At 42.1% G+C, this 13,148-nt stretch overlaps 1 protein-coding gene across 1 annotated transcript; it reads right to left on the reverse strand.

Moving 5' to 3' along the window:
• Position 1: 1 nt before the first annotated feature.
• Positions 2-6,751, reverse strand: tctn1 (tectonic family member 1; the record flags this gene model as incomplete). The annotated part of the gene is made up of 14 exons (XM_080036096.1): positions 2-251; positions 349-480; positions 746-899; positions 1,004-1,141; positions 1,304-1,392; positions 1,694-1,819; positions 2,061-2,195; positions 2,949-2,969; positions 3,404-3,516; positions 4,817-4,919; positions 5,014-5,159; positions 5,326-5,459; positions 5,630-5,747; positions 6,466-6,751. The coding sequence occupies 14 exons, from the start codon at positions 6,749-6,751 to the stop codon at positions 102-104; spliced, it is 1,845 nt and encodes a 614-aa protein (XP_079892222.1). The 3' UTR covers positions 2-101.
• Between the last annotated feature and the right edge of the window lie 6,397 nt (positions 6,752-13,148).

Below are 13,148 nucleotides of genomic sequence, written 5' to 3' on the forward strand. Positions count from 1 at the left end.
GGCCTGTTGTCATGAATAGCGCGGACCAGTGTGTGTGTGTGTGTGTGTGTGTGTGTGGTAAATGTTGCCGTGCAGTGTTGGGTTGAACGCGGATGGACGCTTCAGACAAAGGGGAAGAAGAAGTCAAAGGGCAGTTTGGCGTCGAGGGTGGGCGTGGCTCTGTAACCAGGAAGTGCAGCAGCAGAAACTGGTATGAAAGCCACTGAGCTGCTAATGGACAGGATGCTGCTGCTGCCTCCAGATAGCACGGCCTGTGGGAGGACAGGACAGTCACACACAGTTGCAATGATTACATTGTGCCATTTGACTTTTGGGCAGTGCCTAGTATTTGCATTTATTACATCTTACCAAACTGGTGGTGTTGGTTTGGATCACTTCTTTGACGCTCACAATCTGAGCCTGGGGGTTCACTAAGGATCCATATTTAGTCCATTCTATCTCTAAATGAAGTGACAACGGGATGCTGCAGCCCTGTGCTTCCTGCAAATTAAAAACATACTGCGGGATTATGGTCTCAAAGCTCTAAAGCATATGGATTATGATTTTAAAGATCTAAACACATACATACAACAATATCAGTCTAATTAGACACATAGGAAATATCAATTAAACAAGGGAAATTAAATACATAAAATAAATAAGAGGAATATTAAATGGTCCAAAAAAAGGGAAAAAGTTAAGGAAATATGAAAAAAAGGAAACAATATACAGTAAGTTTAAAAAAAAAACAAAAAAAAACATGTACCCCGGGATTGACATTGGTCTTGATTGGCACCCAGTCCAGTGGAAAGTCTAACGGGGAGTTTCCAAAGGAAGCCACGTACTCTGGATAGTTTGGTCCTCTCAGAACCTCCAGAAGAACCTGAAAGAGCAGCGAGCAGTTGGCAGCTTCCTCCAGTCTGCATGCAAAAGACAAGCCACTATTATACTGTATGTATGGACATGATGAAACAATGAGCTTGGTACACAGCAATCAGATGTGTTGAGTGTGAGAATATCCTGCCTTAATGTGCAGCCGGACACAGAGTCCACACCAAACAGCACAGGGGAGCGCTGGTGCTGTCCCTGCAGACAGTCCTGCTCCTCTGTACTGTGGAGAAGAGTCACAGTGTCTGCGGGGTTGATGCTTCTAGAAATCCCAGTGAACAACTGTTAAGGGATAAAACCCTGAGCCTTGGACCACATCACAACAGCATCCCCCCCCCCCTCTCAAACACTCTCAAAGTGCCCCTCAACACCTTACTTCTGCTTAACAACAACATTTTAAAATTCCGAAGCCCGCCCAAAGCTTTGTAAAGGATATTCTGCTGTTCTTGTTCCAGACACAAGAGGCAATCCAACCACGTAGCCTGGATTTCCACTGGAGTGGACATCAATCTCCTCCCCATCCTCCTGTTATACACACACAAGTACATGACTCATTTATTCTCAACAATAACTGTTTTCATTTATTGTTGGCTCGAGCTGATGGCCCGACCCCGGATAAGCGGTTGAAGATGAAATGAGATTTATAGTTTGCAAAGTTATTTATTTATGTACTAATCAGTCAAGACAACTGGATTATTTCAACACCTCAACAGTAAGCATTTTGGCTTTACCATAGCACTACTAAATAATATTTTCCTCAACTAGAAACAAACTAGCTTTTAAGACTCTGATACATAGAAGAATGAAGGTCTTGCTGAGACATTACCTGGACAAATGTGATATGAAACTCCTGTTCCAGGGGCAACGCCGCTTCACCGACAAATCCAAGAACCAGAGACACAGACACATTCACTACCTCACCAGACCGGTTGTACTTCATAGTATAAACAACCTAAAGAGACAGAACATTACTAATTAGTCTCGCAGACAATAACTTATTTTATTTGAAAGATTTCTTATTCCATGTCCACAATTCCAAACTATATTTTCAGTGATTTTGTCATTTGTAATGTAATATCTATATTCGGTATGAAAAGAACACAGTACTTAAGGGCAAATACCAAATCATTGTAATGTACAGTACATAGGTACGTCCCTTCAGACAGTCATGTGTTGGGGTCTGGTTGACTAACCTTCAGCACCACATTAGCACAGAGGGTTGGGTTCAGGAGAAAAGGGTTGAGCTTTTCTCCACCACTGATCAGAAGCTCAGTCTGAGTCCCATCTACAGACTGCAGGATGACTGAAGCCACTTCCACAGGAACAACCTCAAACAACATCACACACACTCACATTAGTCAACAACGTTTATTAAAGGTTAATCCAAAGAGTTTTCAGATTCACCCTTTGCTCTCATTTAGATCGGTATAAAGAGAAACAGTTTGTACATGGTTAAGGATCAGCTAGTCCACCACTTTGGTCCAGACTGAAAAATCTCAACAACTATTAAAGTATATATGGACTGTGATGAAATGTGGCAGAGACAATCATGTTCACCTCAGGAATGAACTTAATTTTGTATGACAAAAATTGGCCTAAGAATAAGCTAATAATACAATAACTGGTGTATGAATTAGTCGCGTTTTCAATATTCTACGCGGCCAATGGTTTTAATTTTTAAAGATATGTTGTTAATATCGATTAATTAAGGCACAGAGTCATTACATGATATCAAATGCATTATAGTAATGTTTTTTTGACATCAGGATCAATCAGGATTCAAGTTCCTGCTGGCTGATTTCCAGACCATATCTCACCATTGTGGTTTGAATGTAAAGCTTAAGGGCAGTGTGGTGTAATAACCAATGACTTCCTTCTTCAAGCATTACGTTGTGAGAAAAATGTATCTTTCCTGCATTGCAGCAGTTTACTTCAACTTTTTGTCTGTGCTAACTTGTTGCACTATGTGACATGTTGCCACAAGAGAGACAAAGGGATTTGTAGTGTCTGTCTGAATTTCATGTGAAAGCTTTTAATTTTCTATTAGAGTAACAGAAAACACAAACAGCTGGCATACTTACGGTTGCATTTTTATTCTTCCCCTGTAAAAGTAGAACAAAGATTTGGGTTAACATTTTTAAATCAGCTGATTCCATTTTTTGAAGAGTTTCTGTGTTTTAAGCATTTCCAATAGTACAGGAAAAGTCATATTAATAGTGCAATAATGTCAACGCCTGGAGCAGGTAGCGAAATATAGTTGAAGTAGATTTAGAAATGAAGGTTGACAGAAAATTGCACTTATCAAAAAGTAAACTACAACACTTCAATTAATATTTCAGTATAGCATAGAGTTAGGGAACTATTAAAATAAAAATTGTATGTCAGTTTAGTTAGAGGGCCCGTTTAATCACAGTACATCTGCTTCAGTGCAGAAAACACCACTCATTGATAATACCTGGGAGAGTATAATATACAGTACAATAGTGTTTGAGGGTGCATGGTGCCTTAAGGGGAGCAGAGTATGTGTGTGACTCACAGAAAGGAGCCGGATGTTAGTGTAGGTGTCCATGCTGAGGGCCGGCAGAGTGCTGCAGTCCTGCTCCAGTAACACACGCCGTAAACACTGACTGCTCTGATCATTTAGGAACGCTGGGGAGACACAAAGGGAAGACTCAAGATAAACCAACTAAATCTCTTTAAAGGTGCAGTGTGTAATATGACATCATCGAGAAAGTTCTACAAAGTTCTAGAATGCAACGCTCCCTGGGTAACCCCAACCCTTTCGAATAATAACAGAAGCTACAGTGGCCTTCAAGGACAAGAACAATTCTAAATTTTAAACAATGCACCTGATGACATTCCAACTATGACACTTTCAAGATGGCGGCACAAGGCCTTGGTCCAAAATATGCAGAAATATGGACATATATGAGACCCTTTCTAAGGGAAAAATAAATAATTCAAAACATTTTTTTCAGCTATTATGCACTAAATTAAAACGTACTCATGGATATTATAATTACTTTCTACAAAATCTGCTAGGAAATAAAACCCAAAATTCTACACGCTGCAGGTTTTTTAAAGAATGTTTGAAATAAAGAAAAATCCAATGAAACAAGACGATACAGAGGCTCCTCTCTTTTCTGTCCGCGAACTATTCCTTTAACAGATAAGAAATAATCACTCTTAGAAAGCTGTGACAGAAATGTTTAACTGCTGCATTATAAAGTAAAGGCGTATAATGGAGTGAACATAACAACACCATTCTCCTGGATATTACAGGGTGTAATACAGTCTAATTTGTCTTTACTGGGTTTCACTTTTTATTTGTGTTGCACTTTGCACCACGTTTGCTGTAGGCAGCAGTCATGACTGAACATGTTCATAAGTAACCGCTGAAGGTCCAATCATAAATACTGAATCTGTGACCTGTGCTGTAAGGACAGTGTTGACATGAAAAAGTCCAGTGTTTATCGTTCATCTGACTTTATTCGAAGCAGCTTTTACTAACTTATTTTAAAACGATTATTTCTCCGCGATTATTTCGATTATTTCTATGAACGTTACCTCATGCTGGTTGGCTGTTATCTTTGGAGGATAACATCTTTCAAACGATCTATCTAAGATTTAACATTTTACCCAGTTGGATCTCTGAACAAATCAAAGATGTAGGTAGGAATTCAGCTAGCTTAGTGTTGTTTTTAGAATCACTTTTTTAATCATCTCAGTACAGCATAAACTTATTAAAGAGTCATGCAAGGCATTCCACATCCTTCCTCTCACAAATTGAAAGTTGAATTGATAATACAAAAAAAGCTGTCCCTTGCTCTTATTTTAGACACATATCTCCGTGAAACTGACTTTAACGGGTAAGATTGCTACATTGAGCCTTCTTTAATATGTCTCAGCTACATCAGCCACAGTCGAGCAGTGAGTAGTAGCTAGTTACCAGCAGCACTGGAGTCCACACAATCTTTAGTCACACCAGGAGCTGGCAGCCTGAACATCCCTCTCTGTCCACTCTCTCCTGCTGTCTCCATCACATCCCCATACTGAAACCATAGAGATAAATAAACACATTCATATGATGAAGAGTAAACATAAATCATTTTAAAACATTCATGTTACTCTTCCAAACAGACTCACCTGGTATCCAGAGAAGGCCGGTAGCTCTGCAGTCTGACCGCTGCTCTCCTCTGAGCCAAATACAAAGCTGGTAAATTGTTCAAAAAGCGAGTCGAAGTTGCTGTCAGTTGGAAGAGCAGGCGATGGATGAGATAATCCATCGACACCTAGACAGAGCAAAGAGTGAGACCCACTTGGAGACAGAGCTGTCAAAAAGCTTTAGTAATAATTGAAATCTACTAATTGAACTTATTTTCTAAAACATATTTTTTAGAAAAAAATACTTTATTAATAGGTCATTTTTGATGCTAATGAACACCATTAATGACTTACGGTTCTGTGACTGAATGCAGAAAATGTCATAATTAGTCTTCCTCTGGACAGACGACTGTAGCTCTGAGTAGCCATCTATTGTAGGGCTTAAAGAGTAGGACACTACATCACGGCTGCACATCTGCTTGTTGCCACTGCAGACAAAAAAAGAATAAACACAATGGATGAGCCTTTACATAGGCTATGCTTTATATAGACAGAGGTCACCTCCACGTCTAATGCTGTCAGAAACCTAGAAGAGTACTATTCATTCAGAAGTTTTTCTAATAGTAGTGCGGTGTGTAGTTGTTGCTAGGAGACTTGCCTGACAGAGTCCACTGAGCAGCTGGTGAACAGAGCCACCTCCTCATTGCACTCTCTGTCACAGCAGCAGTTGATGTCACACACATCCTTGTGCTCGTCACAGGGACACAACCTGTCAACTGACACACAGACACACACAGAAAGACACACACACACACACGCACGCACGCACACACGCAAACACACACACACACACACACACACACACACACACACACACACACACACACACACACACACACACACACACACACACACACATACACACACAGTAATTCTCAGGTTAGATGGTCATTCTATAGAAAATGTACTACACAAGCTCCCTACAGCTGCTAGGCTGCCTCATGGAGATATGAGCTCAGTCTGGTTATAGGCTGTATACACATGGACATTGTTTCTGCATGTGTATGCATTTTACAATGCTATACACAGGACATCTAGTGTCTAGTGTATCTGCATGCACTTATACTATATGTTTATGTGTACACATGGATATCGGAATGAGCATGTTTGTGTACAGTTATTTTTCAATACTCTTGCATGTGTTTGTGTACAAAGTTGTAATGTTTACATATGGGTTTTCCCCACCTCTATTCTATCCCCACCTTATATTTCCAATCAGTGATTGCAGGCTTAATTTTAAAGCCCCAACTTTATGTAGGCCTACCGTATAACAGTAGGCTAGCTACCTTGAAGTTATTAATAACCTATCTGCTGATGAGTGAGAAACAACTAACTGGCTCGCTATGCTCCTGTCACAATAGCTTTGTAGAGTTCAGGTTAGACCAAAGCTTTAATATAATATTGAGAATTGAGTGCGGTATAACGATGGATTACCGTCGGTGACAGGATCGAGCAAGCGGCCGGAGACAGGCAGCGGCTCTCCGGGCTTCGCGGGCTCGTCCGGGCCGCTGTTGCTCAGTGTCGGGGTTAGCTCGGTCGTTGTAGAGTCAAACTCTGTAGGCTGTGTAAATGTATAATTGTCAAACCCGTCGTATGTGACGTTCTGGTCGGTCACATTCAAGTTGTAGCTAGTTGTAGTTTCATTTGACGTGACGGCAGTAACAGCTAACAGGAGAAATAAGTAGAAGATATTTGAAGTGGACCAGAGAACAGCGGCCATCTTTGTTTAACCGTTGCTATGGTTGTTGTTCTTCTTCTTCGTTTATTTCGGGTTAATGACACATTACCGCCACCTGCTGTTTATGCCATGCAACTTATATTAAATTGAGATCGGCTGTGTAACACACCTGTATGACCGATAGAGAGCAGCATGGGACAGTTCACAGTTAATAGGGTTTGTCCCAGGCCAATTTGCACTAGTAGCTGCTGCTTTGATTGAACCTGTGAAAAACCTACACACTGCTTCTCCACTCTGCCGGTGTCGGAACATTGAACTCTAACAATGTATTTTCCCCAGTAATAGTGTTAAGCTGAGAACACACCGGGCGCGTTGGCGCTTTGGGCCAAAGCGACCAACGCGCCCGATCTGGCGCGTGGTCATTTTGTGTCAAAAAATGGTCCAACGCGCCCAAAAGCAACGCGCCTACGTCATGGCCTACGTAGATGAGCCCGCACGAAACTTATTTCCCCCCGCTTTTTCTATTGCTGATCAACCATGGCTGAGATAATCCCCATCGCTGCGCTCTATCTTTTGTGGGAGTCCGAGGAACGGAGCTACGCAGTATAGTCTCCCCCGATATATTTATTCCCCTAATCAACCATGGCTGCGATCAGATCCGACCCGACACAACAGCGTTCATGTCCACACAAAAACAACACCTACACGGCCAACAATTGAGCCAAAAAACAAATAAACAGCAAGTGAACGGAACAAATAGCCTTAAAACAGCATTGCAGATTCACGCCACTCGGAAATGAACACAAACAGCAAGGCAGCACCATACCAAACACATTTACAGCAGCATTGTGCACAGGGCAGTAGAAAATAAAAGGCAAGTAGCCTACATTACCTGGCTGTGACGGGACCGTGGCTGGCGTAGATAGCCTATAGGGCAGGCATAAACACCGGTGCTTCGCTGTACTCGTTGTGAAAGTTCCCCGGATTTAGCCGTTATGTTTGGGTTCATTATATGGAGGTGGTGGCCGCACACAGCCGGGTGAGTTAGCTAACGCTATCCGACCGGTGCTAACTTGGTTTATCGGCTTAAGCACAGCCACACATATTCACTGAATTAACCAGGAAGCCCATTCTCCTGGCTCACTTTCCCCACCCGAGCGGCTTCATATCACCAGCCAGCCGCATTTCCTCCACGGTGTTTATACAGTCTCGCACACACAGCGGTGATTATTTGCTCCTGGTTCACTTTCCCCACGTCTTGTAACCCCGAGCTGCTTCATACAGCACCAGGCAGCCAGCCGTAAATACATTTCCTACTCGGTGTTTGCCTCTGTGTTGTCACGGTCTCGCACACACAGCGGTGATTATTTGCGCCTCCATTGTGTCTCAGATTTTTCTGTCCTCCGGCTCTCTGCCAGTGACGTAGGGTCAAGCTCACCGCTGATTGGCCAACGCGGCTAAACGTCACGCACCGGAGCGTTGAAAGTTCAATATTTTCATCTTTTTTTTGAAGCTTTGCCGGCGCGGTGACGCTTTTTGACGCTTTGCCGGCGCGGTGACGCTTTGGCAACGCGCCCAAAGTGCCCAAAGCAACGCTTTGCCGCGGCCAACGGATCCTCGCGCCCCAACCAATGGTTCCCTATGCAAAAATAGGATTTTTCAACGCGCCCACCACACCCAACGCGCCCGGTGTGTTCTCACCTTTAAACTGTAATTAGTAGCCTATCTAAAGGATTAGTTTCGGGCCTCATGAAAATATCTCATATTGGGCCCCACCACAACAGGTCGCCCACTCTAACCCTTTGCATTTAGCCTATTGTAACAACACCTCCAGAAGCCCATCCGCCCATATAATAGAAGACCTATACCTAAACCTATGAAATTAGTTAATACTTTAAAAATACATATATAAAAAAAATAAAAATAAATATACAGGCCTATATATATTTTTTTTTAATGACATTTATAATCATCCTTATTCTCCTTAAGGCGGCCCTGCCTGCAGTGTAGAAGCACTGCTCAATGTGTGTGTGTGTGTGTGTAGACGTCTGTCTGTGCAGTGTTGAGCGGATGTAAAGGGATCAGTGTGTCAGTGGCTATTTGACAAGCTGAGACAATACCTAAAACCTGCAGGTCAGCTCCTGCTGTGTGTGTGTGTGTGTGTGTGTGTGTGTGTGTGTGTGTGTGTGTGTGTGTGTGTGTGTGTGTTAGCCATGGGTCACAGCCTCTGCTGTCATGTCACAGTGTTCCCATGGCACTTCACAGCCACCTGGAACCACCTGAAGCAGAGAGGAGAGTGTGAGTGTGTGAATAGAGAGGAAGAGGAATAGGTGAATGGACGACAGTTAGTGAAAAGATGAAAGACGGCAGATAAAGAAGTGTCGATCAAAGACTTGATCCATGGAAGAGACTTCATGTTAGATCTTTCGGGTGACCAAACACAACCACGTTAAACAGTACACCACTCTGCTTTATACAACGCCTTCCTCCAGGATGGGGCCCAGTGGTGGAATGCAAAGTACATTAAGTCAAGCACTGTACAAGTACACATTTGAGGTACTTGCTTTCCTCAAGTTCTTCCCATTTATGCATCTTTTTTCTCAGAGGGTATGTGCTACTTTTTACTACGCTATATAAGTCTGACAATAGTTATTTTTCAGATTACACATTTTGATATCACTAACGTCCAGTGAAAACCATGTGTCTATACATTTGGTGATTATACATGTTTGTAATAAAGTGAGAAAGGATCCTCCTTCTTCAGCTAAATAAACATTTTAAAATAAAACTATTAAATCAAATAAAACATCTCGGTTATCGATAGAAATGTCCTGCATTGTTGATGGGAGAAGAAAAAACCTTGATAAATCGATACAACCAGGGTTTTAGTTTCCCTGGAGTGCGACTCTTAACTGACCAGGCAGAAGGTGTGTGACGTAAAAATACCAATACACAGGACACCACTTAACTCGCACTTGAGGCACACTTTGCAAAATACTGCTGTTCAGCGTGTTCTAATAATTATAAAATATATATCATATAAGTATAATTTCTCTCTTGGGTGTGTGTTTTTGCTCTGTTAACTATTATTCTGCATGTGTGATGTGATTTTGTTCTTGCAACAAATCATCTGAGCTCCACTGTGGCTCTTACCCGGCATTTGTATAATGTGTGAGTCACGGGTAATACATATGTCACACGTCAAGTTGATATTGGGATGGACCCAAAGCAAACTAAAAACTGTCAGGGCGCATCTCAGATTTTTGAGTGTGCTGATCTCCCACAATGCAATGAACAATGGAAATGGAGGAGCGACTCACAGCTGGAAAAACTTGAAATAGAATTTGGATGGTTGTGAGACAGTCTCAGACAGATCATGGAAAACAAAAAAATCTATCAAATCTGACACTTGGAAACACCTGTGGAAATGTTATACAGACTTTTTTCTCCTTATCTTTCACATTTGTATTGGTTTTGGATTATTTAACAATGATATTTTATAATCCTTTTCTTTGCAACATTAATTTTTTTAAGTCCAGTTATGTTCATGGGTTGGTTCATATGCCCAACTAAACTGAGGTGACATCACTTGATGTCAGGAGGTACAACACCACATATACATTCAGATATTCGGATTTAGCATGTTTGACATGCTTCATCACAACTGAATAATGCCTCCATAAGGCACAGGGAGACAACAGTTTTTATCAGAAATTATTTAAAAAGTTCAAATTATATTTGTGTTTAACCATGGCCAGCAGGAGGGGCTGCAGCAGTTAGGGAATGAAAGAGAGATTCCATATTCAACATGAGTGTTGTTAAGGTTGTCATGTTAAAATAACGTTTAATGCAAATTAGTTTAGAATATTTAAGACAAGTAAAACAAAGGGTTCACTGCCGGTTTATCTGTATTTCTCCACCGTTCCTGTTGTTGCTGTTCTGAATTTCGTAAAGCAACAACTAAAACAACTTGCTCAACATGAACAAGAATTGCGGCCATGTTTCCTTTCTGCAGCTGCTCCTCCTGCACCCCAATTCAATCTGATCTTTATGAAAAAAAAAAATTAAATCTCTGAGGTGACGTCCAGTGGCTGGACTACTGTATCACCATTGCATTGCTCACGCTCCACTTTCCCCCTTATACATTTTTAAAGTGTTTTTTCGTGCCCTTTTCACGTGGGACATAAAGAGGAGAGATTAGAAGTGGAAAAAGGGAAATTTTGCAGTTATTTCCTGTTAACATCTTTCCCCCTTGTTGGGCTCTAATGAGAGGAGTCGCCCCTTCACTTTCAAGAGGGCTTAGCAGCAGTTAGCTGGCTCCAGGCCGTGGGGACAATAATCACATTTTAACTCAGCCTCACACCCTGAGCCCTCACAATAACTCACACCACTTAATTCCTCCTTTCAGGGCCGGTGATAAAACGCCAGAGGCAGAATTAATAGATGCTAATGGCCGCCTTCAATCAAAGCCGAGCAGGATCTAACTCTGCCAGTAAGGCCTATTAATTAACATGTGGAGGGGGGTGAGGGGGGGCCTAGCCTACACACTGGGGCAGGATGGGAAGGGAAAAGGGGCTCGCTGGTTCACACGGGCGTCCGCGGGGCAGTCCATTGAAGGCAGTGGTAGGGGGCCTTTGTGGAGCTTCCAGGGCCACAATTAGAGGCTCCTGAATGAGCTGGCATTTGTCCTCCAGGTCCAAAAGCTGCACAGGAAGGGCCCAGTCCGGGGCTGGTGGGTCGAATCAGACGTCCAAATGGTGTTTGAAAGGCAGAGAGACAAGACTGAGAGGTGACTAGGACACCAGTCAAAAATGATTAAGGATTAAAAAAAAAAAAAATCCTTCACTGAAACAGAGTCTGAGATCTGTAACATTTCTGGCTTTTGAATTTTAAAAGTGGAATCAGCAATTCTGTTAAACTCTTGTTGTCAAAATAACTTTTTGTCAAAATATCTCCTTACAATACACTACCTGTCTGAAATGTACAAAATTCCATTGTTAAATTCCAGCCATATGCTCTGTAACCTGGTATGATGCTTGCTACGGTGGGCCTCTTTTGTTAACATACCCTTTCTTTATACAAACCTGTTTATAGAGGCTAGGCTGTGTATTAACACAAATTTTTTTTCCTTTTTTTTAGCTTGCACACCGCATGGACAGGTAGCAGATCGTGAGGAGATATTCACTGATTTTGACAAAAAGTGATTTTAAAAACAAGTGTGTAGAATAGCTGACTCCACCTTTAAATGTGTGTTAGACAGAGTCTTCACTTTCGGTTCAGATTAAAGCAAGGTGACTGTAATCACACCAAGGTCATTGAACAATCTGTGTCTGTTTTTGGAAACGCTGGTTTTGAGACCTGTTTTTTGGTGTTATAATATCTAGTCTTCAGGACCCCCAGCTCCAGCTTAACTGGTGAAGAAATGCAACATGATGGTTTTATACCACTAACAATAAAATTGCACCAATCCCTGGTGGCGCGAGTCAAATCCCTGTCAGGGAACTCCTTTGGGCAGCAGTACTCTGTCAATGGGGACTTGGCTTTGACAGTCACTTGAAGGTTGGTACTAGAAGCTGCCCTTGAGCAAGGCAACAAATCTTAGGATGCCATCCTATAAGACAGCAAGATATTTCTCAGGAAATCACACATCAATCCGAACAAGCAACAGAATAAGACCAACCGACTGGTGTCTGAGAAATAAGTAAAAAGGTAAAAAGAGTGAATTATGGTCATTTTGTCAGGTGGAAGATTGATTTTGTGACTTGTTCAGTCACTTCAGTCTGATGTCTGTCAAGTAATGAGAGCTGGAAACTTGTCACTGTGATTAACACGCTGAAAACCAGATAAAGGAGGGAGGTTTCCTCTGACCTATGACCCCCTAGGTCAATTCTCTTGTTCTGTGTCAATTGACCTGTCGCTCAGAGTGACACACACACACACACACACACACACACACACACACACACACACACTCAGTTGTGCCTGAACTCACTTAATCATTCATTATGTCACATCTCAGACAAAGATATTAAAGATTAAGCATTTTAAATGCACACACACACACACACACACACACACACACACACACACACACACACACACACACACACACACACACACACACACACACGTTTACAAACATGCTTGTAAAAATATACCTGTATATACTTTGTTAACCTCACGTAGCCTAGACCAAATTAGGCGTATCTCATTTGGGAATCACTGCTCTAAATCACTGTCAGTCATCATCATCATCATCATCATCATCATCATCATCATCATCTCTAACATCATCACTCTCCTCACCGTCATCCACTCGAACAACAAAATGGTTGTCGCAAAGGTTGCCTCTGCGCATGCTCAGCGCACCTCTGTCAGGGAGGGCAGGGCAGGTATCTCTCTGTGCAGCCTGTTGACTGACAGACACTCCCGGCTCTGC

Source organism: Ammodytes marinus (genome assembly GCF_949987685.1).
Source record: "Ammodytes marinus genome assembly, chromosome: 10".
In the NCBI taxonomy this organism is placed as follows: domain Eukaryota; kingdom Metazoa; phylum Chordata; class Actinopteri; order Uranoscopiformes; family Ammodytidae; genus Ammodytes; species Ammodytes marinus.